The sequence below is a fragment of the Capra hircus genome, chromosome 11 (genome assembly GCF_001704415.2).
Source record: "Capra hircus breed San Clemente chromosome 11, ASM170441v1, whole genome shotgun sequence".
NCBI classification, from domain to species: domain Eukaryota; kingdom Metazoa; phylum Chordata; class Mammalia; order Artiodactyla; family Bovidae; genus Capra; species Capra hircus.
In genome coordinates, this window is record NC_030818.1 from 72,114,512 (window position 1) to 72,139,123 (window position 24,612).

At 53.2% G+C, this 24,612-nt stretch overlaps 1 protein-coding gene across 3 annotated transcripts; it reads right to left on the reverse strand.

Moving 5' to 3' along the window:
* Positions 2,701-24,569, reverse strand: CAD (carbamoyl-phosphate synthetase 2, aspartate transcarbamylase, and dihydroorotase). Of its 3 annotated transcripts, XM_018055514.1 has the most exons (45): positions 24,224-24,569; positions 23,841-23,980; positions 21,930-22,059; positions 21,071-21,213; positions 20,766-20,907; positions 20,408-20,579; positions 20,044-20,229; positions 19,759-19,871; positions 19,306-19,451; positions 18,932-19,063; positions 18,573-18,806; positions 18,226-18,447; positions 17,843-18,031; positions 17,499-17,623; positions 17,179-17,309; positions 14,172-14,284; positions 13,691-13,935; positions 13,221-13,467; positions 12,809-12,907; positions 12,395-12,619; positions 12,126-12,308; positions 11,719-11,937; positions 11,288-11,455; positions 10,522-10,704; positions 10,262-10,366; positions 9,595-9,834; positions 9,266-9,347; positions 8,831-8,997; positions 8,507-8,671; positions 8,231-8,362; positions 7,840-8,041; positions 7,314-7,504; positions 6,958-7,098; positions 6,674-6,775; positions 6,216-6,312; positions 5,892-5,942; positions 5,559-5,603; positions 5,277-5,446; positions 5,092-5,166; positions 4,359-4,571; positions 4,051-4,176; positions 3,682-3,837; positions 3,480-3,581; positions 3,204-3,298; positions 2,701-3,092 (listed from the first exon to the last, which is right to left on the reverse strand). In XM_018055514.1, exons 1-45 carry the CDS (start codon positions 24,303-24,305, stop codon positions 2,990-2,992), a joined length of 6,729 nt encoding a protein of 2,242 aa, XP_017911003.1. In that variant the 5' UTR covers positions 24,306-24,569; the 3' UTR covers positions 2,701-2,989. The 3 variants fall into 3 exon arrangements, 2 of the variants coding, with proteins under 2 accessions (XP_017911003.1, XP_017911004.1); XM_018055515.1 differs by lacking the exon at positions 5,892-5,942 and having other exon boundaries at positions 2,712-3,092; positions 24,224-24,474; XR_001918827.1 differs by lacking the exons at positions 2,701-3,092; positions 3,204-3,298; positions 3,480-3,581; positions 3,682-3,837 and having other exon boundaries at positions 4,083-4,176; positions 5,881-5,942.

Genomic DNA, 24,612 nt, shown 5'->3' on the forward strand with positions numbered 1-24,612 from the left:
GTAAAGTGCCCTCTTAGTCCCCAGGCAGGCCCCCATCCCTGGCTCAGCAAGCCCGTGCCTTACAGGCTGACTCCGCAGGGCAAATTTGCAGCACAATTTTTTTGTTGTTCCATAGCTAAGTCGTATCTGACTGCTTGCGACCCCATGGACGGCAGCACACCAGGCTTCCGGGTCCTTCACCATCTCCAGGAGTTTGCTCAAACTCATGTCCATTGAGTCAGTGATACCAACCAACCATCTCATCCTCAATAGGGAAGAATTTGGGGAAATGATTTTGCAAGGAAAAAAGGGAATACATTAAGTTAGACCTGTTTTTCACAGAGGTTATGTATTTAAAGAGTTCATCCAAGAGTAAGTGTAAGTAAAAAAGAATGTTAATATTTGTAAAGTGCTAGAATAGTGTTTGGCACATAACTAGAGCTGTGTTAATTTCTTTTTTTTAAGGAATAGATCAAATCACTTAATCTCAGGGGGAAAGGAGACTAGGAAACTTAATTTTTTAAAAGCTTTATATGGTTAATGCTAACCACCTGGAGCACGAGGTTGCTTCTTAATGGACGTGAAACAGGCTCATTTCTTACTGATAGCCTCTTTTTACTTCCCAGTGTCATAAGAGCTCCTTTCTGGTTGGAGGAGGAAAGAAGTGTATTCAGCTTCGAGTTGTGTTATGATTAGGAGAGCCAAAGGGAGGGGCGGAACACCTCCACCACTTAGCGCTGAGTGGAATGTGTGTGCCGCTTGGCAGCAAACACTGCTTCTACTGAGGGTGAGCTGCACTGAGTCCTGTGGGAATCTGTGTGTTACAGAGTCCCCAGTACTTAGGAAAATAATCTCTGATTTCTTCGAATAGCCTACGAAGGGTAACTGAAGTTCTCGAAAGGAGTAGAAGCATTCTAAAACGGATACTCTCCTTTTCCAACCAAACGGGTCCTCCAGGTACCCCAGGGAGAACTCATCAGGGTCAGGACTTTGAAGGGCCTGGGAAGGGTTAACATTAGGAGGACTGGAGACAGCTCAGTGCCCCAGACAAGCAGATGGTGTTATAGCCAGTCCCATCCTTCTTCAAACAGTGCCCATGGCTGTAAACTCCTATTTCTGTGGTAATCTACCTGCAAACCTCTCAGTCTGGCTCATCAGACTCTCGACTCTTGACAGTACAGAGCAGAAAGCTTCTGCTGTGTCCAGGTACATTCTCTCACCATGCTGCAGACACAGAACCGCCACTGCTACATTCAAGAAACTAAGATGCTTCACCCTCCTCCCATCCCCCTGCCAAAGCTTGCCCCTTCCTCAGGAACCAGCCTGAACTCCAGCTCTGTGGGCCTTTCTGACTCCAGGACACCTGGGCTGATCTCTCTTCGGAGAACCAGCTTGCCACACATGCCTTAGACTTATTCTCTGGGAGCTTAGATTTGAATGACTTGTCTCTTCTATTGCCTTTGGATGCCCTGAAAGCCTGAAATAACTTCTTCCTTTTTATTAGAAAAGTGGGTTTGAAGTCAAGTGGTCCTGATATATGACTACAAGTGATGTGACTTTGGTCAAACCACCTTTTTTAAGCATGTCTGCATCTGTAAATGGTTGGAAGTTTAGCACAGGATTAAACGAGAAGGTGGAAAAATTCCTCCTTATGCTGTTTTCAAAAAATGAGTTCTGTCTCCTTTTCCCATCTCTGAAACTTGCTAACTGCTCTTTTCCCAAAGCAAGGTCTTCCTGAACATTAGAGCAGTTTGGACCATCATGTGCCAATTCAATCTGTAGAAGTAACTGGATACCTCCCTATCTAAGAGGCCTCAAAGGTGAGGGTGATAACTACCTTGTTTGTCCTTATACTCCCACTGCACATGGTGCTTTGTACCCAGAGGGTGCTAAGTTAGCCTATTGGATCCAGAAATTTCTCTAATGCTACTGAAGTTAATGGAACAGTGCACACACTTCCCCACGCCCCCAGCCCAGGGTTCCCCAGCCAAAGGGCGCTTCAGCATCCCTGACCTAGTCCAGCCTAAAAAATCCAGCAAGGTGGTCTCCCAGGGAGAGTAGGCTGTGGGGGCGGGCTAGGGTTGGAGGTTGGGGGTGTGTGTGTGGTGCTCCTCCCAGGGATGGCAGAGGTTCTGAGGATGCAGTGGTCACCTGAGCCCCTGAGGAGAAGACTGACCAGAGCAGAGGAGAATAAAGGCTTTCAGCAGGGGCTCCCAGACTCCTGGTCATGGACCAGTACCTTCTTGACTGGTGGCATTAAAGTACACAATAAATGTAATATGCTTGAATCATCCTAAAACTGTCCCCACCCCCCCAACTATGGGAAAATTGTCTTCCATGAAATCGGTGGTCCTTGGTGCCAAGAAGGTTGGGGACCGCTGGCCTAGAGAATGAACCTCACCATCAGGGCCTAGATGCTCAGCCCTCCATTCCCCATGACTCATGCACCTGAACGGAAGAAAGAGGGCCAGACGTGGATCAGTGGAGTGTGCTCCTCAGTGGAGCACAGGCCTCAGCAGCACCAAGAGAATGGTGTGTTCCTGCCCAGAACCTCCAAGGGCCACCACTCTGAAAATGGGGGCCTGCCTGCTCCCCTGGCCAGAACAGGGGCTTGCCCAGCAAGGTACTCTTGTATTTGAGAAACTCTTCTCATTTTGTAGAAGAAAGCTCTGCCTATTGGACTTAGCACCCTCTGCTAAAGCCAGGATACACTCAAGGAAGCAAGAAGCAGAGGCAGCTCAGCTGCTTTATTAAGTCAGTGAAAAAGTAACTATACAGATTTGAGGTGCAAGAAGGGAGATGAGCCGACTGGGCCCCACCCCTGCGGCCCCACCTCCATGCTAGATGGCTCCAGTCCAGTCCAGTGTCTGAAGCGTGGTCCCCACATGTGTGCATCTGAGCACAAGGCCTATCTGGATGCCCCAGAGCAGTTACTAAGGGTACAGCCACTGTGGGGGGTGCGAGATCCCATGCCCACAGCTGGGCCTGAGCCGAGGCTGAGGGTCGGGCCCTAGAAGCGGCCCAGCACGGTGGCCAGCAGAGCCATGCGGATGTACATGCCGTTCTCTGCCTGGCGGAAGTAGGCTGCTCGGGGGTCTGAGTCCACCTCCACGCTGCAAGATAAGGAAGAGTTACTGCCCGGCCCAAGACAGCCTGAACGGGACTGAGTGCAGGCCCCCGCCCCCATGCCCCCAAGCACAGCCCCCATCTTGATGCCACATCACCTGATCTCATTGACACGGGGCATCGGGTGCATCACCACCATCTTCTTCTTGGCCCGGGTCATGATGTGCGGAGTGAGGATGAACTGGCCGAAGCACTGCGGGAAGGGAGGGGTCCCGTAAGCACCTCAGGGCTGCAGTGGCTACGAGCCCATGTGGCCTGGGCCCCCACTACCAGTCCCCGGAGGCAGTTATTACAACCGAGGGGCCCAGCCTTCCTGGCTGCGAGTCTGGAATGCTGCAGCTACCCCGGGCTGCTCCTCCCCGCTTCGCACTCACTGCTTCATATTCCTGGGTGGAGCCAAAGCGCTCCTTCTGGATGCGCGTCATGTAGAGTACATCGGTGTCAGGCAACGCCTCCTCGATGCTCTCAAATTCCTCCTAGACAGTGAGGCCCGGGCAGGGTGAGTGCAGTGCCTGCACTGACTGCCCAACACAGGTCCCTCCCCACCCCACCACGGGAGGCCTCCCAGGGCCTGACCTGCTTGGTGCCACGGGAGGCCACAAAAGCCCGCACGTCAGGGGGCATGCGCAGGCTGGGCGGTGCCACGTAGCGCAGGCTGACACGGTACTGGGTGAGCAGGCAGGCCAGCGAATGCACCGTGCGGCCATGCTTCAGGTCGCCCACCATCGTGATCTGGGCGGGGAGTTGGTGGGGGTGGGTGGCAGCCCATCACCAGGAGGACCCCAGACTGAGCACACCCTTACCCCCATTTTGAAGCTTTCAGCCTCAGGACCAGAATGGAGGCCTCCTGATGCAACAGGCTCTGAAATGCAGAAACTGCTTCCCACCTGCTTCCCTCTCCAGACTGTCCCAGGGCAGGCCTCTGAGCCCCGCCTGCACCCTTACCGTCATGCCGTTGACCGTCCCAAGCTCCTCCCGGATGGTGAAGATGTCCAGCAAGGCCTGGGTAGGGTGCTCTCCAACCCCGTCCCCTGCATTGATCACTGGCCTCCGGCAGTGCTTGGCTGCCAGCTGCGACACGGGGACAAGGAAAGAATCCTTTCTTCTGAGTCTCAGGGACCCCCACTCCCTGCCGCAGTCCCACTTCTCCTGAGTCCCCTCACCCATCTGGCCCCACCTGAGACCTACAGTTACAGGCAGTGTCTGCAGGCCCTGCCCAATCGATCTCGCCCTGGAGCAGAGGCCGGCCTCACCTCCACTGCCCCGGGCTGGGGGTGCCGCAGCACGACGACATCGGCGTAGCAGCTCATGGTCTGCACCGAGTCAGCCAGGGACTCGCCCTTCTGGACAGAGGACGTGGCTTCGGAGAAGCTGAGCACAGCGCCCCCGAGCCGGGCCATGGCTGCTGCAAAGGAGCTGCTGGTCCGTGTGCTCACCTCGTAGAACATGGAGGCCATCACCTTCCCCTGGGAGGCAAGATGCATGCATGTGTGTGTGTAGCTGTGTCCATCCCAGGGAGCATGTGGGGCTGCTCCCTGCTTCCTCAATGTGTCCTAGAGGGGTGCTGAGAAAACCCTTCCCCCAAACCTCCCCGTGACCCGCTGGAGCCCCGGCATCTCCAACAGTGTGTTCCTGTGAGCTAAAGGTCTGCCTCCAAAAAGCTACTGTTAAGCGTCTGAATGAGACGTTTGTTCTCTGGGAGAGGATATACCCCGTCCTCTCCCATGAAGACATCAGTATCCACCAAGGGACTGGGTTGCTGGGCCTGTGTGCTGGCACTCAGGGCTCGCAGGTCAGCTGCACACTGATCAGAGGAGGGCCACCACGGAGGCAGCCTAGAGCGGCAGGACCATCAGAGCAGGGCTTACCGATGGAGGGTGTGGACTACCATGCGGGAACCCAAGGTCTGGGAGGAAGACCCCTCTGACTACTTACAGAACCCTGCCCACTGGGCCTGCATCCTTAGCCCACAGCCCTGACCCTGACCTTGAGGATGTCGAGGCTCCGCTCCTTCTGTACCATCATGCGCAGCGTGTGTGCCACGTTGAACAGGTGAGACATCTGAGAAAGATCCCGAGTCAGCTGGAAAGGGTGTGGCCTCCAGGGCTCCTGGCCCCAGCTCTCCAGATCCTCACAGCTCTGGGTGGCCCCCTCCTCCCTCCCCCAGGCACCTGATCCTTGGTGAACTGCTGGACGGACAGGATATGTTGGCCCACTAGTGAGTGCAGCAGGGGTGAGGTCTGGGGGTGCAGCAGGCCAGGGGTCCCCAGGTTCTGGGGTGACGCCTGTCTAGGTACTGGTGGTGGAGGGTAGCAGATGCCATCAAGGGTTCCCATCAGCTCTGCAGAGTGAGGGGCGTGGCAGAAGAGGCTGGTCAGAGGGTTCCTCCTACCCAGGCCAGCTCAGAGAGGTCCCCAAAGGTGAGCGAGCGTGTGCTCAGGACAGTCTCTTACCTGGCTCAGCTGCCTTCCGGGAGGTCTTCTCCTTTGGCTCCTCAGCTACAAACAGGGCAACAGGACAGATGTAAACCTGCAGCTGGGGTGTGTGAAGAGCCCCAGCTTCCTGGGACTCCGGATCACAGTGTCTGTGTTAAACCAACTCACACCATAGTAGCGACAGTAGGTTAGCTGAGGGCAGGGGTGGCAGCTCTGGGCACGGACCCATGATTTCACACAGGGGCTGTTGGGTGTGATCAGCGGTGCCCTCCCAGGACCCTCCCAGCTGGCAAAGGGATCCTAGGCAAGGGGGGCAGCCAGGCCCACAGCAACCAACAACCTGGATTTTACCCCACGCTCTGCTGCCCCATGGGGTCCCAGCTCCCGGGCGGAGGAACACAGCTGCCCACAACAAAAAAGGGCCTGTGAGAAGAGGCTGGGGGATGCCTACCTCACGCTGGGTGGGCTGATTTAGGCACGGGGGGAACAGGGGGTTAGATAAGGACTGGGGCGGTAGGAAGGACAAGGGAAGTGGACAGCGGGACTGGAATAGCTCTGAGGCCACAGAGCCCCCAAACTTGGGCCACCTGGGACACTGCAGGGAAGAGGAGCCTGTCCCTACATGTGTCTAGGTCCAGGCGGCCCCACCCTCCGATCACAGGATCTTTCTCTTACCTGGCAAACCTGGGTCGGAGGCTCGGTGGATCCGGGGAGGCAGGTGGAAGCGGCCATCAGGGAGTGCTGGGCCGCTCCGGCGGGGCCTCTCCGGGGTCTGGAGAGACAACATCAGGTAGTGACGTGATCTTCCTCAAGTTCAGTCCCTCAGGAAAAGCCAAACTGCTTCCTGTCCACTCCATCACGCCCCTCAACCTGCTCTCCCACTGGGCTGCCCCCAGCAGGGGCGGCCCACTGGCTTCTTAGAGATTTCTCTCTGGTTGGGTTAATGGATTAATGTTTCCCACGGGAAGCCTCCTAAATTGAGTTAATTTGCAGTAGACAGGGTAGGTGGTGAGGATTTTAACTGTTAAGTGACGAACCTTCCATTGCCCCTGACCCACCAATTAAAATGTTTGTGCTGTTTATACCTGCTCCTGACTACACCCCCATGCCAGCCCCCCAGCCCTGAAAATTACCGTGGTTAGCTCACTGGCAGCCGGGGCCGAGGGCGTGAGCTGTGGAACAGCGCCCTGGGGCCACTTGCGGACGTCCTGTCCGTAGCCCGGTGGCACCAGCACCTGTGGACAGAAGGCAGGGAGGGCAAGTGAGCCAGGCAGTCAAGAGGTGGAAGCTGGCAAGCAGAAAAGATGCCCTGGGGACCTGTGCTTGGAGGGGTAGTGGGACCATGCAGAACTGCTGGGGTGGGAAGAGAACGGCACCCAGCAGGTCTTGACAGCCCAGGCCTGGGCCACACACGTACCTGCCCGTCAATATAGGCCACCTCCCCGCGCAGGACCACACGGCGGATGGTGCCCTTCACTTTCTGCCCTTCAAAGGGTGTCCAGTGGGCCTTGGAGAAGGGCATGTGGCTAGGGACTGTCCACTCGTGCTCCAGATCCACCTGCCAGAGTCATGGGTCATGCTGGGCACGGGCGCCACATGCACCCTCTCCCAGGACTGCAGAGGCCAACCCGCTCCTGGCCCCACCCTTCCACATAGATGTCCTCCTGAGGGGGGTCAGGAAGAGCCTGCCCACCCCCAGCCCCACCCTTCCACATAGATGTCCTCCTGAGGGGGGTCAGGAAGAGCCTGCCCACTCCCAGCCCCACCCCACACCTCCACGTAGGTGTCCTCCTGGGGGGGCAGGTGGAAGATGCGCCGAGGGTTGTGGTGTAGTCGCTGCAGCACGTCGTCCAGGCTGAGCCGGCCCTCGCTCACTGCCGTCAGCAGCAGGGGCAGCATGGTCTCCAGCCCTGGGAAGCCGGGGGGAGGCCGGGGCCCACACTTCTCCTCCACGGTGTGGGGGGCTGGGGGAGAGAGCACCACCCTCAGGACAGTGGCCTCCACGCTGGGGAGTCACACACACCACCAAGAAAGGCCTCACTACCAACCCCAACTCTAGCTTTTCCTGGGAATCCGAAAACAGGGAAGCTGGGACTGCTGCCTTCTTCAGGGCCCATACCTTCCACCCAGATTTTCTCATTTACTGTTTCCTCATTTGCTCATTCATTCTCTCAGTAAATACCTATCAAGCGCCTATGATAGACCAGGAACTTGGTTGGAGTCCCACCCAGACCAAGCCCAGGCCTCATGGAGCCCAAGGTCCTAGCCCAGATGTGGGGCACGTCCTGGGCCTTCTCACCGTGGTCGGAGGCAAAGCAGTCGATGACGGCCATGTTCTCCCACAGGGCTTCCACATCCTCCCGGGAGCCAAGCTCGGGCCGAACCTCCCCCTTCCCGGGCCCCAGACGTTCCAGGTCATCACGGCTCAGGAACAGATGGTGGGGTGCCACCTCACAGGTCACCGGCAGCCCCCGTGCCTTTGCCGCTTTAATCAGCAGGATCTGGGGGACAGTGGGGAGACCTCGAGGTGGGGGTTGTCCCTCGAGGCCCTGACCTGCACAGTCCCCACAGCCAACCTACCCTCCTGGAAAGTCACAGGGCAGGCGTGCTGAGCCGCCCCTGCCCCCAAGGACCATCCTGATCACCTGGAGTCACTGGGAAAGCCACAGGGGCGCCCCTGGGGCTCTCACCTCCTCCTTCCGTGCCACGTGACAGATGTGCACAGAGCGCTGGGCCAGCTGGGCCACCATGAGGACGGCTGCGACACTCTGCCGCTCGGCGTGGGCCACGATGGGGAGGTGGGATGGCCATGTCTCGAAGTGCTGGGGAAAGGAGGAAGGTTCCGGGACCCTGCAGCGCCCGAGCCCTTGCGGGGCTCCCAACTCACACTGCCTCCAGCCTGTCATGAGGGGGCCCTCAAACCAGGGGCACTGGCTGGCTGGCCCCGCCCCCACCCACCCCCCTACCTCCATCCACTGGGCCACACTGTCCAGCCGCAGTTCAGAGAAGGTCTCGTTGAGGTAGAGCTTCAGCCCCGCCGCAGACCCAGCCACGGTGCCCAGGGTCCCTGCATTTTCCGACGAGGCTCCGAGGAATAAGGCATAGTCACAGCGGGCGCCAGCCTCTGCCAGCTGGAAGGAATACATTCGAGATAGGGCCCATCGGCACCTGTGCCAGCCTGGCTCACGTGGCCTGGCCCCTGGGGAGGGGTAGAGGGAGCAGCGTAGAGGGAGGTGGGGGAGACAGGTGGGGGATGTGGGTCACCAGGAAGCAGGAGAACCGGGGCTCACCTTCTGCGCCAGGGCCAGGGCAGGGGCGTCGGTGATGGGGGGCCGGGTATTAGGCATAGCACACACCATGGTGACGCCCCCAGCCAGGGCAGCAGCTGTGCCTGAGGCAAAGTCCTCCTTGTGTGTCCCCCCTGGTTCCCGCAGGTGCACATGGACGTCGATCAATCCTGGGAGAACACACAGGCAGCAGGTTGGAGGGAGAGTCAGAGACTCAAGGGCATCAAGGTAGGAAAATAAGCAGTGACTGACACCAGTGAGAGGTGGTGAAGCTCTCAGTCAGGGGCATCGTGGATGGAGAATAAAGAGCTCAGAGTGAGGAAGCTTCTGGGCCCTTCCCACTCTGAACAGTCCAGGGCCGAGTGGGCCCCACGGCCATCCTTCACCGCAGCCCCTACTGATGTACAGGAGCCAGGTTCTCTCCCGAGATGCGCTTACCAGGCAGCCGCACGAGCTTCTGGGAGGTCATGCAGTCAACATGCGCCTTCAGAGGAGGGGCTGGCCCGATCTGTCCCAGCGCCTGCAGGGGGAATATCAGGGTCAGCAAAGATCAAAGGGCAGCCTGGGATCTGCAGATGGGGCCTGGGTTTTCCCATAAACCAGGCTTCTGCCTCTCTACATCCATCCTCTCTCTTTGCAGCCACAAAGCTTTATGGCTAGCGAGGCCGCTCCATGCAGAGATTTCCCAGCCCCAGAGCATGCTCACTTCTGCCTCCTCTCTTGCTGACACTAGCTGCCCCAGTCCCGGTGCCTGGGGTCTCAGTTACCTCCACAAACAGTTTGGTGCACTTGATGTCAATGATGAGGGGTACGGAGAAGTCAGCGGCAAGGCGCCGCGTGCGGTAGCCCTTGGTGACGAAGGAAGAAAGACGCCGGCCCCCGGCCCCACGCATGGACAGGTTAATCACGAGCTCAAAGTTTTTCTCAGCGAGCTGCTCCAAAATGCTTCGCTGTGGTGGGCACTCTCCATCCACTGCCTCTTCAAAATGCCAGTCCACAGCCGTCACCTGGAGCCCAGAGACAAGACTGGAGCAACCTGAGCCTGGCAGGGGGCCAAGAGGCCAGCGTGAAGGGAGGGGGAGGTGGCCTAGGAGCCGAGGAAGAAACTGAAGACCCACAGGAGGGGGACCAAGCCACTTCACTTTACTGCAGGCAAAGCATTTTTCTTGACCAGAAAATCTTTACACTATGGTTACCAAGGATTCTGCAGTATGGAGCTCACACAATACACAGAGGAAATCATGGAAGGAAATATGCCAGAATGTTAACAGTGGTGGAAAGATCACGAGGGATTTTTTTCTCTCCTTTTCTGTATACTCTACTGTTCTACATGGAACAGATGATTCGTACAATGACATGGAAAGCAGGGAAACAGGAAGAGAATCCGGGTGTTCTCACATCTCAGCGGGCGGGCAGTGGGGGGTCACCCCATACCTTGACGCCATGCTCTGTGTAGAAGTCAGCAGTGCCCAGGCTGGCGTAGAGGCTGTAGCCCAGGCTCTCCAGCAGCCTCACAGTTGGGAGCAACTCACTTTTGTTCTGAAGAAGGGAGGATGAGGTTGTTTCTCCTGTCCTCTTCGAAGTTAGCCCTGGCCCAGGGAGCAGTGGCCATCTGTACCCACCCCCACCTCTTCAGGGCCCACCCTACCCTCCACCCCTCCCTCCACCCCACCATCCACCACGTGGGTTCTTACCTTATAGCTGCCAATGGTCAGCAAGATGTTCTTCTTGGGGATCTTAAAACCAGTACTGAGCATGGCCTTGAGGTAGGCTTCGCAGCGGCTCTCCCCAAAGCCAGCCACTTCCCCAGTACTGGTCATCTCCACACCCAGCACCACGTCAGCCCCCGCCAGGCGGGAGAATGAGAACTGGGGCACCTGAGGGAGCAGGAAGTGAGAGCGGCCCACATCCCTGCACCAGGAGGGGTGACAATGATCCCCTCTCTTGGCCTTCTCCAGACGGGGTGAGCCTTCCCCGTGCTGCCCTACATGAACCCACCAATCACTGGCTACTTCCCAAACAGGCTTGTGCTTCCCTTGGCCTCCATGAGGCTACTCCCTAGCCTTGGAACACTTCCTCAACAAGCTCAGCAAATCTCAAACCTTGACTATACTCCAAGGCTCAGTGCAAACACCACCTCTCTTCTTGAACCTTCCCGGGTCACCCTCTGTGGAAGTGGCACCTCCGTGAGCATTTCGCTTCGGTCTCTACTCTGCAAGTTTATCACATGCTATCCTAGAAGCAAGCTGTTTGGGAACCAACTTCTCTTGCCTCCCATCACTAGAGTGGACACTCCTCAGGGAGGAGGGCCATCTTATTCCCTGACCACCCAGCAAGGCCTTGCCCACAGGAGGTGCTCACTTTATTCGTCAATGGGCACATAGCTTGGGCAGCAGGTGAACTCCCTCCTGCTATCTGCCTCCCTGCTGACCACTAACCTGGGGCTTCAATCCTCCTTACCTTCACCCCCACAACTCCAGAGCCAGTCATGAGTCCCACAGGCTCCACTTCTTCCCCCATGATGACCCGTGTTGCCAGGGCTACTAGGTCCACACCCAGTGTCTTGGAGACGAAGGGGAAGGAGCGAGACACACGCACGTTGCATTCAATGACTTTCAGCTGGTCGTCCTGGGCAGACAGAGATTGATCAGGCCTTCTTCAAGTGGGCTTGTGACACCACTCCAGTGAATCAGGTCTTCCCCTCACTCATCGTTCTGTGGGTCATCAACCCAGGACATGGGGCAGGTTGACTGTCACAAACATTGCGGGCCTGAGATGTGACCCCGCCCCTATAGCTCTCCTCCCGGTGAGGGTGCCCCAGCACAGTGGCCAGCACAGAACAAAGAGGTGCTACAGCCCTTGGGTCCCTTTCTTTAGCCCCCTCTTACTACCTTGGCAATGAGCTGCAGATTGAAGGGTCCTGTGACCTGCAGCTCCTGGCCCACGGCATGCACAATGGCTTTGATCCGCTCCAGGGTTTTGGCAGTGATGTCCTGAGGTGGGGTCACCAGTGTGGCATCACCTGAATGCACACCTGCGTTCTCCACATGTTCAGAGATGGCGATAGCTGCTACCACACCATCACAAGCCACAGCATCCACGTCAATCTCCTAGTGGGGCAAGGTGCACAGGGCAAGGTGGTGAACAGCAAGGGCCATTTCCTTCTCTCACTTGCCCCTGCAGGAAGCTTCCCTGCCTTTAAAAGCCCTGGCACAACCCGTCCTTCCCAGATCAGAGACAGGGGAGTCGCCTCTGTGGCTGAAAGACTGCCTTCAGAGACTCATCTGCAGCCTCCCACCTTGGCCTCCTGGATGAACTTGGAGATGACCACGGGGTGCTCCTTAGAGACAGCTGCTGCACTGCTCAAGAAGCGCTCCAAGTCCCCATCGGTGTAGGCCACGTTCATAGCAGCACCGCTCAGCACATAGGAGGGGCGCACGACACAGGGGTACCCCACGGTCTGGCAGAACTGGCGAGCAGACTAAGGGCACAGGGAGCTTAGCTGTGTTGTGCACACTCACCCATGATGCCATCTGGCCTCCAGCCCCCCACCAGGGCCCAGCCCACCTCTAGGTCACTGAGCTCCCTCCACTGAGGCTGGCTGATACCAATGGTGTCCAGGAGCCGGGAGAACTTAAACCGGTTCTCAGCTGAGTCAATGGCTTCTGGGGAGGTGCCCAGAACCCGACACTGCTGCCGATGCAAAGCCATGGCCATGTTGTTGGGCAGCTGCCCGCCCATGGACAGGATCACACCTTCAGGGTTTTCCAGCTCATAGATGTCCATCACCACCTGCAGTAAAGGAGGAGAAACAGGTGGTGGTTAACAGATAGGGTCAAGGGCCTGAGCCTTCTTGCTCACCACCCTGCATCCTTCACCCAAACCCCCTCAAACCTCACAAGTTCCAAAGAGTCTGAGGTTTGCCAGCCGCTCCTACTTGACGGGCCACCCAGGCTCACAGGCAGCCTTCACCCGTCTCACCTCAAAAGAGATTTCATCGAAGTAGAGTCGGTCACACATGTCGTAGTCGGTGCTGACTGTCTCTGGGTTGTAGTTCACCATGATGGTCTTATACCCCATCTGCAATAGGAGGGGAGGGATAGGAAGCCCAAGTCCCTACTTCAGAGAGTACTGCTTTGGCTGTCTCTGAAATCGCTGTACAGGACGCCTGCCTTGGGAGGGAAGGTACTGGAAAAGTAGACACGGAGTTCTGTAGAGGAACCACATGTAGGGCACAGGACGGCCTAAGGGACCCCCAACCCCACTAAAGCCCTATGACAGATGTGAGGCGCAGCAATGAATAGAAAGTGCTAGGATCGAGAATGGGGGGAAGATGGCTGCGGAGGCTGATCAGTACAGCAGAGAGAACCATAAGAAAGACGAGCTCGGAGACCTTTCGCAGCTGCTGGATGCAGCCCACGGCACACCAGTCAAACTCGACGCTGGAGCCGATACGGTAGACGCCAGAGCCAAGGACCAGGACGTGAGGTGTTCGAAAGCTGAGGTCATGGGTGGTGCCCCAGTACGTCAGGTACAAGTAATTTGTCTGGGCCGGCCACTCAGCGGCAACTGTGTCAATCTGCTTCACTGCTGGGCAGATCCCTAGTTCCTGACGCAGCTTGCGAACAGCCAGCTCTGTGCTAAAGAAGGGTCAGAAATATAGACCATGGGGGTGGGGAATGGCTCCAGCAGAGGGCAGAGATCCAAGGGAGGGATCAGAGAGGAAAATCCCAGGGAAGAAGGGCAGTAACCTCCAACACCCCCCCACCCCAACACACACACTTTTCCTCCTGAGGGCCCCTCAGGAGTACAAAGGTTCTCTGCCCCAGGTTCTCAGCCTGAGGTCCTCCCACCATCCCTGACCTGAGGACCGCGAGGGCAATCTGCTTGTCTGAGAAGCCAAGGCGCTTGGCCTGATGCAGCAGGTCTGGGGGCAAAGGTTGTCCACGGTGTTGCTCTAGCAGCTGGGTGTGTGTTATGATCCGCTTCATCCGGTGCAAAAACCAGCGGTCGATGCGAGTCAGTTCATACAGGCGATCCACTGAGTAGCCAGCCCACAGGGCTGCTGCCACCACGAAGATGCGCTTGTCTGTTGGAGTCTCCAACTCCTAATGGGGAGAGGGCAGACAAGCTAAGCTTCAGTTTCCTCACCTATAGAAACAAGTCTAATGATACATCCCCATAATAAAGAGAAATGAAACCACAGAATCCTCAGCAAAGTGAAAACACAGCAAAGTCCACTAGTGACTGGTACTAGTATTACTGGTAACAAGCTTGGGGGCTGGGGACACAAAGAAGCAGGGTACATTTTGAGAGTGCTGTCACGGGTAGGGGAGCCACTTACCATATCACTGACAGGCTTGACCGTGTGATCAAAACCCACGCAGTTCTCATCCACCATGCGCAGAGCCTTCTGGAAGGCCTCCTCAAAAGAACGCCCAATGCCCATGACTTCACCTGGAGGAATATGATGTGAGGATTGAGGGCCGGGGGCACTGGTGATGCCCAGAATGTGGGCAGTCTACCGTCAAATCTCTGGGAGGTTCTCAAGCCCACAGTGGTGGATTTATGTTGTTTCATTGAGACTCCTACACTTGCAGCTTTTTCTCCCTACCATTTTCATGTGGACATTGGAACGATCACAGAGGCCCCATCACTGATGGTTATCCATTTATTTGGTTTCCTTTATTCATATTGTGATGATGTAATCTGGCTGATCCTTTAAAACTTTTTAAAAGTCTGGGTAGTAAGATGATCCCATTATTCTTTGAATTCACTCAGGGTTAATCATATTTCCAACTATCACTCTACAGTACTTCTTCCAAATGTTTATACAAGATTATAGTTTACATAAACATTTATCCTGCTTTTCCCCTCACTGTAAGCTTTTCCCACATTAGTGTGTGACAGTAAAGCGTCTGTCTACAATGCAGGAGACCTGGGTTCGATCCCTGGGTCAGGAAGATTCCCCTGGAGAAGGAAATGGCAATCTGCTCCAGTACTATTGCCTGGAAAATTCCATGGACAGAGGAGCCTGGTAGGCTACAGTCCATGGGGTCGCAAACAGTTGGACACAACTGAGCGACTTCACTTTCCTTTCCTTTGTTACCAGCAGTTTAACTCTTGTGTGATTTACCATAAAGTGACTGCTCACTCACTGAAGGACATTTAGCTTTGAAGTGTTCATCACTGTAAACAAGATGGTAATGCTATCTGGGATTTAGTTTATCCCCTGAGGATATATTTTCAGAAGTGCATAGGCAATAGGCAAGGTATGTTTTCTGGCCCTTGATAAGTATTAATTGCTTTGTAGGAGTCTGTGCTTTATAATACAAAGTATTGGGTTGGCCAAAATGTTCATTTAGCTTTTTCTATAAGCTGTTATGAAAAACCTGAACAAAGCTTTTGGCCACCAATATACATTTAACTAATCTTTTAAGAAGTGTGTATAATCATTTAAAACAACTTTTGCCAACAAGTAAAAATAATTCTCTCAGTTTAACTAGATTTCTTCTAACTACTACTAAGAGGAAACTTCCCCCCTACACCCAGGCCTGCTTATTGACTTCCTCATCAGTGAAGTCTGCTCATGTCCTCTGACAATTTACCCTAGAGTCTTCAAATATCTCTTACCAAATGTAGTTTTCTATTTACAATTCTAATATTTGTTTCTTTAAGAAAATTTTCAAAAACATCAAGATGGTACTTGTAGTGTTAAGGAAGAGGATGAGTGATTTTGTTCAATGTCTTTGAAATGTGGTTATATTATAAAAGTTTTTATGCTGGATAAAAGAGAAACCCAATGCACTCACATGCAAGCCTAGAAAAATCCCAGAATCATATAAATCCCCAAATTAATGTCTGTGTGATAAGATTATAGGTGATTACTCTTCTTTGGTAAAACTACCTTTTCTAATTTCTCAATGATTCAGGCATCTTACTTGTATAATAAGAGTTACAAAAAGTTGCCAAAGAACATCAAATTCTAAGAATACTCAGATGTAAAATACTTAAATCTCTCATCTAGGAATCAATCTTTGATTGTCCTATTTTCAATCCACTTCTCTTAGCTACAATTTATGGCTTCATTCCCATGTTTATTATAATTTTCACATAACAGAAATTCATCTCCAGAAGGAACAACTTGGCAGTCTTGTAAGATTTCTAAAAATCAAGTAATATCTGAGCTTAGACTTACAAGTTTAAAGGCTACTATTGCTGTTAATGGAAATTTGGAGCACAGTAAAAAGCTATTATCCTTGGCTGGTGGCAGCTTGGTATGTGCACATGCTTGTTTTAGTAGAAATGTTGCGGAGGACAAACTAAGGAAACTTAAAGAAAGGGTCACTGTAAGGAAGCATACTAATTCAATTACAGCATTCTTAACACTGCCTAAAAGCTGACCATCATACCCATTCATTACTAATTGTCTCTGTTTCTATGAAATTTCTCTTACATCCTGCTCTGATCTTAAACATTGTATTGAAAAACATTTGAGGGACTTCCCCAGTGGTCCAGTAGTTAAGACTCCATGCTCCTAATGCAGAGGGCCTTGGTTTGATCCCTGGTCAGGGAACTAGAGATCCCATGTGATACAACAAAAACTTTGCATGCTACAACTAAAGAAAGACCCTGCATGCTGCAACTAGCATGCAGCACCAGATCAATTAATTATTTTTTTTTTTTTAATTTTAATTTAGTGACCATGGCAGGAAGTGCCCAGAGGAGATACACTGGGCATGGCTGCCACTGTGCTGACTTGGCCTTAGAAGAGATCATAGTAAACAGCAGTTATTTCCTTGAAACATTGGTATTTAAACAAGCATGGAGAACAAATTGTCACTGGCATTAACAGCCTGGGGATGAGGCCAAAGGCAAAATGCTATGAAACACTGTGGGTGGAGTTTCATGGAACTGGTCTCACCCATGACAGGTAACACAGTGTAACAGAGGAATGTGCAGCTAGCAACAGATCCAGTTTTCAGCTCTCGGCTCTGCCCTCTACTCAGCCACACACTCTCCTTCTGTGGGTACCTGCTTACTCATTTGTGACACAAGAGATGAGAATCTGATGGTTATCACCCCATTCCAAGATTTCTGACATGCCATCTGGGGAGTGGAGGCAGTGTGTATATGGATTTCCAGATGCCTTGGATCCTCACCCCTGGGGAGAACCACTATCTTAGTTGGAAATGTCCCTATTAGTTCTGAGAAACCGCTCACAACAAGCTGCTCATACAAGAGCTGAAAGGACACGCCAGGGAGCTGACTCTATGACATTCTAAGTCCTTCGGACGTGTGGGACCCCGTGAGGTGATCTGGGGAGGGGTCTCTTGGGATGTGTCTCTCACCCACGCTCTTCATGCAGCTCCCAATCTTTGTGCTGACGCGGAGGAACTTGCTGAGGTCCCAGCGAGGAATCTTCACCACGCAGTAATCCAGACTGGGTTCAAAGGCTGCCGTTCCCCCTGTCACCGAGTTCCTGGGAGCCGTCAGGTGGGGTTGCCAGGAGGACAGAGCAGGAGCTAAATGGTGAGCCTGCAGATACTGCTCTCCCACCCACACCCAGGCCAATGTCCTTTTCCTATCCCTCATCCCATAAACTTTTTTTTTTCCCCAGCTCCCACGATCTCACCCCCACCCCTACCCCATCTCTTCCCAATCCTTGTACCTGAGTTCAGGCAGAGGGATGCCCAAAGCCAGCTTGGCTGCCACATAGGCCAGTGGGTAGCCGGTGGCCTTACTGGCTAGCGCAGAGCTGCGAGAGAGCCTGGCATTCACTTCAATGATGTAGTACTGCAAAGAGAGAAAACAGAGACTAAATAACTGGCCTAGAAGGCCTCAGAAAGGAGAGGCCTTAGAAAGGCAGGACGATAAAGCCCCAATCCTATCAAAAATAATGCTAGCTTCTGCTCCAGGGTCTGGAGGGTTAAAAGGCTCCTTGGCCTAGAGGCCCCCAAATTAAAGACGGTGCTCCAGCAGCTAGAGTATCAGCCCCACGGCCTGGAGTCTCACCTGCTCAGACTCAGGGTTCAGGGCGTACTGCACATTGCACTCCCCGACGATTCCGAGGTGCTGAGTCACCTTGATGGCCGTCTGCCTCAGTAGCTGGTACTCCCTGTCATTTAGCGTCTGGCTTGGAGCCACCACGATGGACTCCCCGGTGTGGATACCCAGTGGGTCTAGGTTCTCCATATTACACACCTGTGAAGGTGACCATGAGGTCACCGCCATAGGGAGTGAGGAGGGGCAGGAGGCTGCATCCCAGGGTCCTATTGCCTCTGGAGATGCACCCATCCTGGGTGTGAGGACACTGAACTCTCAAAGATCTCAGCCCTGCCCGGGCTCTTACAACAGCTCACGCTGCCTTGCACAACTGCCCCTCTTCCATCACTCACCGTGACACAGTTGCCATAGGCGTCTCTCACCACCTCATACTCAATCTCCTTCCATCCTTTCAGGGACTTGTCTACCAGCACTTGGCTGGTATGGGCAAAAGCTGGAGCCACGAGAGCAGACAACTCCTCTTTGTTAGAGGCAAAGCCAGAACCCAGGCCACCCAAGGCGTAGGCTGCGCGCACCAGCACAGGGTACCCCAGTCTCTCAGCTGCTGCCTGGGCCTGCAATGAGCACAGATGAACAAACAGATTAGGTCTTGACTGCGTGTTGTGCAGAGGGCTCCTGGGCCCAGAGAAAATATGCTGTGAAGGAAACGCCACCTGTCTACCCCCACCAGCCCTTGAACCTGCTCAAGAGAATTCGCTGCCTCGCTGGGGGCTACGTGCTCTCCGATCTCTGCCATCCTGGAGGCGAAGGCACGCCGATCCTCAGTCAACTCAATGGTCTCCACAGGTGTGCCCAGGACCCGGACTCCGTACCGAGCGAGTACCCCAGCCTTGGTCAGCTCCACACCACAGTTCAGAGCTGTTTGGCCCCCAAAAGTCAGTAACACACCATCTGGGCGCTCATTACGTATCACCTGGGGGAGGAGGGAGGAGTAACAGGCATTGAGACCCTGGGGTTAGGTAGCAGATCACAGAATTGGCACAGGATCGCCTGGCCCATGTGGGTCCTCTCTGCAGTCCAGCCTCGCCTGAGTCATACCTGGGTTACGTAGTGAGGTGTTATGGGGAGGAAATAGACCTTGTCCGCCAGCCCCTGTGAGGTCTGCACGGTAGCGATGTTAGGGTTGATCAGCAATGTCTGAATGTTTTCCTCCTTCAGGGCCTTGATCGCCTAGGGGGATAAAGATGGCATATCAGCCTCGACTAGAGAAGCAAGATTTTTGGTCTTAGACCAGCATTTATCTTCCTCTTCTCCCTTTCCTGGACTCTCAGTCCCTAATAACTGACTTCTCACCTTTCTGTGTATTCCCCAGTTCGCTTGGGTCACTTCTTCCCTACAACCAGTGTTCATGCCTAAGCCCTATTCATCCTGAGGGCCACACGCCCAGAGGGGAAGCAATGGACACACTTTACCTGAGAGCCTGAGTAGTCAAACTCGCCAGCCTGGCCGATGGAGAGGCCCCCTGAGCCCAGAATCAGAACCTTTCGTGGTGCTGTAAGCCCAGAGCCTGGGGTGGGAATCCCAGGGAGACACAGGCGCTCAGCCAGCCGCTCTCGAACTTTGGAGGCAAAGAAAGACAGTACATTAGAGTTGAACGAGATCATCTAGATTAACCCTCACTTTACGGAAGAAACCAGAACAAGTCACGCCTCTGATGAGTGGCAGAGGCAGGACCATAAACCCGGACTTGACTCTGGAGTTCCTTTGAATGGAAGAAGCATGAATGAATCACTTTGGCTTGGTTGCCTTCCCACCCCTCCTGCCTGACCTCCCAAACTCCTCTCAGTTTCCCGAGGCTCTTTCATCTTATGCCTACCCTGGAGCCTGTTCTTAGATCCCCAACCTAGATCTACTCAAGTGCTTACCTGTCTGGCCCCCAGGGTTCCCAGCTGCAGCTTCTTTCACAGTTTCCAGAAAAATGTCAAAAAGAAGTTCCATATCTGAAGGGCCAGCTTGATGCTCTGGGTGAAACTGGACACTGGTGAAGAGAGGGGATCGTGAAAACTGCCATTGTCACTGGCGGTCTCAAAGGCGGGTAGTGGGAAGGCTGACTGGGGCCCACTGCTGTGATTTCTTTTTTGATCTTTAAGTCTCAGTGGGCTTCAGAGCTGCAGAGATCCAGGTATTGTGCCAGAACCACGTAGGCTCACCTGAAGAAGGGCAGGCTCTCATGTATGATGCCTTCGTTGGAGTGATCATTGGCATTGGTGAAGAGAGGAAGCCAGCTTGCTGGCAGTGAGTCTGTTTCCACAGCAAATCCATGGTTCTGGGATGTTAGAAAGCAGCGCCCGGAGCCCACCAGCAAGCATGGCTGGTTATGGCCTCGGTTCCCATATCTGGAGGCAGAAACATCCTGAGTCACAGGCCCCTCTTCACCCTCAATTCACTCCTGCACCAAACCCAGCTCTGGCTGATCTCAGGATTCTCACCAGCCCCCAGTCCAATTTCAACACTAATAAACATCAAATCTATTCTATTCTCATTCCCAAGACTCCCCACCCCTTGTGCCCCCACCTCATCTTGTAAGTCTTGGCCCCAATGGCTAAGGCCAACAGCTGGTGTCCCAGACAGATCCCGAAGACAGGTCGGGGGTTTGGTTCAGATAAAACACGGCTCAGTGTGGATACCAAGCTGGGATAGGAGGCGGGGTCACCAGGGCCATTACTCAGGAAGAGACCCTCATACTCTGGAGTGGGCAGAAAAGATAATATCAAAATCTATAATTCAACTAGAGAGACACACCATTAGAGCAAAAGCCCTTTTCTCCCCCTTCTTCTCTGCAACTCACATTGACCTTCAGCAGCTGGACGGAGGACCAGATCTTCCACACATGCTGCTTGCCTGAGGCCTTGTACAGACCCAAGCTACTCACCTTGACTGTCTAACGCGTGGTCCCAGGGTACCACAGTGACCTCTGCCCCACGCTGGCACAAGCATCGGACCTGATTATACTTGAGGCCACAGTCCAAAGCAAGGATCCGAGGGGTTCCCCCTGCATTGAATACCCGTGGAACCTGAGGAGTAAATGGTTGACAGCTGTGAATAGTAGGTATAATCTGCACAAAACCTGTATTCTGGAGGCCTTTTCCAGTTCTCCCTCAAGTGTTCACAAGCAGTCTTGACACAGTATTAACTACTGTGCTTAGCATGAAACACTCTCCCACTCTATCTCTGTACCTTAGTGGAGACCTCCGGTACCAGGGGGCGGGCATTGGGGTCCAAGAAGGGCAGGGTTGAAGGTTCTGTCCCATCCTGGACCAACTTGCCCAGCAGAGACCCTTGCTCTCGCAGCTTCTTAGTCAGCTCCCGAGTGTCCACTCCTGTGGAAACAACAGACTCTGAGAGATCACTCCCTCAGTGTAGTCATGCAGGAAGTTAAGACTTCGATTCTAGAGCCCGAGTCACCCACAGCTGTCCTCTGGGCATCAAAATCCTGGGCTGCCCTTCCAGAACGACCCCACCATGAAGTAATCTTGCCTCCAAGTATCACATTTGAACTGAACCACCATCCCAGATCTGTTTACAGAAAGTAATACCAAGGGACAAAAGAACATGCTAAATGACAATACAGGAATATTATCAAACAGGTTTTTTTTTTTTTAATTAGAAAACTGGAAAAATTTTAAACACTCCCTGGATATTTGATATTAAGGAATTAGTTAATTTTTTAAAGGTATGGTAGTGTTATTGTCATCATGTTTTTACAGGGGTTCTTTTTCATAGATACTGAACTCTCAGTAGATGAAACAATATTATGTCTGAGATTTGCTCCAAAATAATCTGGAAGTTGTAGTAGTGATGATGAAATTAGTTTAGCCCTGAGTTGATGAAACTGGGGATTCATTATCCTATTCTTTCCTTTTGCACGCTTGAAATTTCCCATCTGAGTGAGAGCTCAGTTCGTTCCCCCAGTTGAATCAGGTACATTCTATCACAACCCTGGACTCAAGTCCCAAGGGTCCACAGAGAACCTCTCTTAATTCTTTCTCCCCAGGTACCTATGTTCCATCCAGACACGGCAATGCTTGCACCATACCTTGCAGGCCAGGTATGCCATGCTGTTGCAGCCACTCGTGCAGGGTGCAGCTGGCACTCCAGTGGCTGGGTGTGGGACAGCACTCTCCCACCACCAGTCCTGCCACATGGATCCCCGAGGATTCAAACCACTGTCGGTGGAAGGAGGAGACGGTGAGGAGCCCAGGGCCACATACCTCCCCGAGCCATCTTTTCCCACTGGAGGGCCATGGACCCTGTACTTCAGCCACAGTGCATGACCTGTCATTCCTTTAACAAGCCAAGCACCTCATGCTTCTGCCTTTTATCAGCAATGCTGCCTCCCACGTGAAACACTCAACACATAGGGCTGGGGTGCCTGATGGCACTGATATGACAGTGATAACTGAAAGGACATTTTCCTTTTCCCTCCCTTTTCTTTTATCTCCTTTTCCATGATGTCACCCCCATTCTCACCCATGGCAGCTGTGCCTCCTTCTTAGAACTCATCTAAGTTCACTTTTACTTCCACTTGTCTTGCTATTTACATTGTATTACAAATGTGTTCATTTGTCTTCATCAGAGATCTCTGAACTCAAGAGCAAGATATCTGACATATGATAGTAGTCAATGAAGTTTACAGAGGGCCCATTTCATGCCAGGTATAATAGATGCTGGGAGGCAAGCATGAGCACGAATAGACAAGGTCTTATTTTCAGGATGTTAATTTACTACTCAGGGAAGTAGAATATTAAGGTAGTGTAGATAACAAGATCATATTCTCAGAGTAAAACAGTACAGAACAGGCAGGGGCATAGTACCTTAACTCAATAAAAATAAAGGCTCAGGGTACAATACTAGGAATGATTATTACACCCCCTCCATAGCTTATAATAACTAAGTAGAGAAACAGGCTGTTTATTGCGGAGGAAGTAGCATATTTAAATTACATCTGCTTAGTGGTAGAAGGTTTAAGAAAGACGAATGTTGAGACTGTTCTTTAGGGATGCGAAGGCTAGTCTGGTAGAACCCTCCATGGCTAGATGGTCGAATTTGCACTTGGACATACATTCATGGCATATATGCTGCAAAAGCATCAGTGGTGGGCTGGGGGCTCCTGGAGGCTTTACTCATCTTGGTTCTGTCAGGGCCTCAATTTTCCAAGTGTATAAACTCAACTTTGACATTGTATCTAGAGTTGACAAAGCTGAAGACTGAGGTAAATTAACCAAGATAATGCATTATAAACTAGAACACAGTGAATTTGTAGGTCGTGATGAGGAGTGGTTCTTTCCAGAATAACAGGCATGTCTTTTACCTAGAGTTTCTTCTCCCAAGTGTCAGGGTGAGTGGTGAAAGCATATGAAGAATTAAAGGCTCAGTAAGCCTAGTATCAGAATAAAATGAGTTTTGAGGAATACTGCACTGAGGCTATGGTGACTATGATGCACGTGTTGATTTGTTTTTTCACTTGAACTCTCAGAGGGCAACTTAGTTTCCAAATTCCAGAGGAGGAATAGGAAAAACTTCACTTGAGAAGGAAACTGTTTTCTTATCTACATGTTAAAAACTCTACTGAACAGTGGTAAAAAATGAGGCAAGGTAAGTAAAGCAGGTTTAGATGATAATCAGCTTAATTGATTTGGTAGGGAAACTAGGACTTACTACCATTGAGAAGGGTATGACACTGTATTCCAATCTCTTTCCCATTAATCTATACACTCTTAAAGCAGTTAAGCTTTATGACAAAAATCTTATCGGAGCTCAGATTCTTTGGCTTGGTCCAGCACTTTGTGCCTCTCAAGGCACCTAACAAGCCGCGCACAGGGCCTGTCTATCACTTCAGTGTGTATCAGCTTTCTCTAGAATGACTAGCGGAATGGCAGTGTCTTCACTAACAGTTAATAGCTACTGATTCGAAAAGGAATGTAGAACAAGCATTGGTGCTGGCTACCTTGCTGAGCCCGAACTCATCCACTTCATCTGGGGGGATGCCGTAGTTACCGATCAGAGGGTATGTCAGCACTAAGATCTGTGCTTTGTAGGAAGGGTCAGTCAGGGCCTCGGGGTAGCCGACCATACCGGTTTGAAACACTGCAAGAAAGAGGCAGAGCTGGGGCTTAGGCAGGGCATCCTTCGGAGCACTGCCCGGAGCGCTGAGAATGCCCCTGGGCCGTATGGATACGGAGGCGGGCGGGGGGTGGGGGGCGCGGGCTAGGGAATGGCGGGGGAGGGGGTGTGCAGGCGGGAAAATGGCGGGGTCTGAGCAGAGCAAGCTGGGCAGAGAGGGGCATCAGAGAGACAGATGAGGTCGGCAGCCAGCCCGGACTTGCTTACCCACTTCCCCGGCAGTCGACACAGCGGCCCCAAAGGGCTGGCCCCGCAGGACCGACCCGTCCTCCAACACCAGGGCGGCCATGGGAACGGAGCTCAGAGGCGGGGGTGATCACAGAGAAGAGGGAAAGCGCAGCAAGCCCGGGTCGATGCTAGAACCACCAGATGACTGCGCGCCCGGAATCGATCCACGTGGCTCGCCGCGCCGCTGTCTAGAGCCAAGCGCTGTGTAAACCGCGCAGGAGCCCAGGCGCTCTGGGCGGCGGCAGACTGCGGCGGCGCAAGCAGCTAGCGGCGTGAGGGGCGGGGCCGGGAGCGTGAGGGGCGGGGCCAGGGCAGATAGCGGGTTGGGTCACCCCTTACCAAGCGCGAAGGTAAGGGAAACCTGTGAA

Coding starts and splice junctions, on each gene's coding strand:
- CAD (XM_018055514.1), bottom strand. CDS start 24,305: ATGGCCGCCCTGGTGTTGGAGGACGGGTCGGTCCTGCGGGGCCAGCCC. Junction 9,835..10,261: donor ACACAGAGCATGGCGTCAAG/GTATGGGGTGAC, acceptor TCTGGGCTCCAG/GTGACGGCTGTGGACTGGCA. Junction 5,604..5,891: donor ATGGGGCAGCAGAGCGTGGG/GTAAAATCCAGG, acceptor CCCTGTTTGTAG/CTGAGGAGCCAAAGGAGAAG.